The following is a 1,997-nucleotide window of genomic DNA, read 5'->3' on the forward strand; positions in this document are numbered from 1 at the left end:
TACCAGTTGGATCCGGTGACCGGTGCATCCACTGCCGCTGCCAAAGGCACGGCATGGAGCAGGGAAGGGCAGGAACCCCACAGCCGTGGGGCCCCACGCTGCCCCTGCTGCCCTCGGGGGGCCAGGAGCTAGGATTTTCCCTGGGGGAGGGCTAAGGGCAGGGTCGGGGTAGGCTGGGGAGGGATGGAGAGGGGTACGGGGCGGGCGGTGCAGCTCCAGAGCCCTGCTCCGGCCGGGGCTGGTCCCCGTTTCCATGCATGCGTTCCCGCCGTTCAATTACCGCTGCCGGGAAAAAAACCCAAAACAAACAAAAGCCCCCCAAATCTCAGTTTTGAAACGGTGTTTGGAAGCCGTCTCTGGGGGCAAAGCACCCCCCGGGCACCGAGCGCCCCGGCGCTTCCCCGGCTGGGTGCGCAGCGCTGGGGCCGCGGGGAGCCGGGGGAGTGCAAGGGGCAGCCGGGGAGTGGACGGGGGAGCCGGGGAGCAGCCGGGGGGAGCCCAGCGCGGGGGCTGCAGCGGCGGTGGCCACCGGGCTGCCCGGCTCCGGCTCCCGCGGAGCGCCCCGTGCGGCTCCGCGCCCCGCCGACACCTCCGCACGCCGCGGACATCCCCGCCTGCACCTCCGCGCCCCGCGCCGTCCCACACAGCCCCCCCACCCCACCAACCACCACCCCCGCTCTCCTCCGCCGACCTGTCCGCGCCGTCCCTCCGCCCGCCTGCCCGCCCGCGGCCAGCGCCAGCACGGCGGCGAGGTGCAGGAGGCCGGCCGGGACCGGCATGGGTGCGGGCAGCGAGCGGCTCAGCGCGGCCGGCGGCGGGGCATGACCGGCGGGGGCGGCCGCGGCGGGCGGGGCTCCGCGCCTGCGGCGGGCGCGGGCAGGACCGGGCAGGGCCGGGTCGGGCAGCGCGCGCCTCCCGGCGCCGGTACGGCCCGATGGCGCCCCCTGGCGGGCGCGGTGGACGGCTCCTCCGGGACCCTCGCGGCGGCGGGAGAGGGGGGGGCTGCGCGAATTTCAGGGGGAAAAAAAAAACCCAAACGGTGCTTTCCTGAGGCTGGCGTCTCCCAGGCAGAGCAGCAAGGCTGCGGCGTTCCCTTGTGGCATCTTCTTTTATGTTCTTTTCAGGATAAAATGAGCGGGAAATACGAAACTTGGATAATTTGATGCCGTTACCCGCTGTCCGCGTTAAGCCAGGAGGGAAAAATGTTGAAAAAACAACAAACCGAGTGTTCCGTGTCCGGTGAGCCCATCCTGAAAGGTGACCGGTGCGCGAGGACTGACAGAGCCAGGAAGGAGGGCTCCTAGCCGGAGGGGGGGGGGCGCCAGGTAACACCGTCCGGGACCTCCCCGGGCCGCGCCCGGGCAGAGGGAGTAGAATGACGCTAAACACGCAAAATAAATGTATTTTCTCATCCCTGCAGGCAGCACACGGCGGGCGGGGGGGGGATGCTCCTCGTGCTGCAGAGGACACTGACAAGCCCGCAGCTTTCCCAGGCCGTTACGGCTGCGGCGACTCCGCTTCTGCCGGCCTCGGCGGGGGAGGGGGGTATTTTATGATTGAAGTGATAATGTTAAATATGCAAATGACTGGGGGCAGCGCTGGCCTACAGGCCCGTGCCCCCTCGCGCGGGCGACGCCTGGCGGCCGGGGAACGGGCAAGGCGCAGGCGCAGGGGGGGCGCTGCCGAGTACGGCGGAGGGAGACTGGTGCGTGTGGTGCCCGGCTAGCTCAGTCGGTAGAGCATGGGACTCTTAATCCCAGGGTCGTGGGTTCGAGCCCCACGTTGGGCGCTTAGCTTTTACCCCTTCCTCTCTTTTTTCTTTGTATCTCACACACACACACTCGCGCCCCTCACGGCCCTTAAGCCAACAATCGACAACCAAACCGATACTTTATCTCCCCGGGACTGGGGGGGGGGGGAAGACGCCTGGATGCGGGGTGCTCCGCCGCAGACCACAAGTCCCAGCATGCCACGGGGGATGCGGCGGGGCGCAACGC

General features: G+C 68.9%; 1 protein-coding gene and 1 non-coding gene across 2 annotated transcripts in view; one reads left to right on the forward strand and one right to left on the reverse strand.

Annotated features, from left to right (window-relative positions):
- The window catches only part of ADAMTS7 (ADAM metallopeptidase with thrombospondin type 1 motif 7), a 52,383-nt gene extending 51,432 nt beyond the window's left edge, over positions 1-951 (reverse strand). Inside the window, exon 1 of the mRNA XM_052808466.1 lies at positions 692-951. Coding sequence (XP_052664426.1) covers positions 692-779 — 88 coding nt within the window. The 5' untranslated portion in view covers positions 780-951. The remainder of the gene's footprint in view (positions 1-691) is intronic.
- A 765-nt stretch (positions 952-1,716) lies between these two features.
- Positions 1,717-1,789, forward strand: TRNAK-CUU (transfer RNA lysine (anticodon CUU)). The gene has a single exon. It is a non-coding gene; the product is annotated as a tRNA-Lys (tRNA).
- Positions 1,790-1,997: the final 208 nt, after the last annotated feature.

Source organism: Harpia harpyja, chromosome 14 (assembly GCF_026419915.1).
Source record: "Harpia harpyja isolate bHarHar1 chromosome 14, bHarHar1 primary haplotype, whole genome shotgun sequence".
NCBI lineage: Eukaryota > Metazoa > Chordata > Aves > Accipitriformes > Accipitridae > Harpia > Harpia harpyja.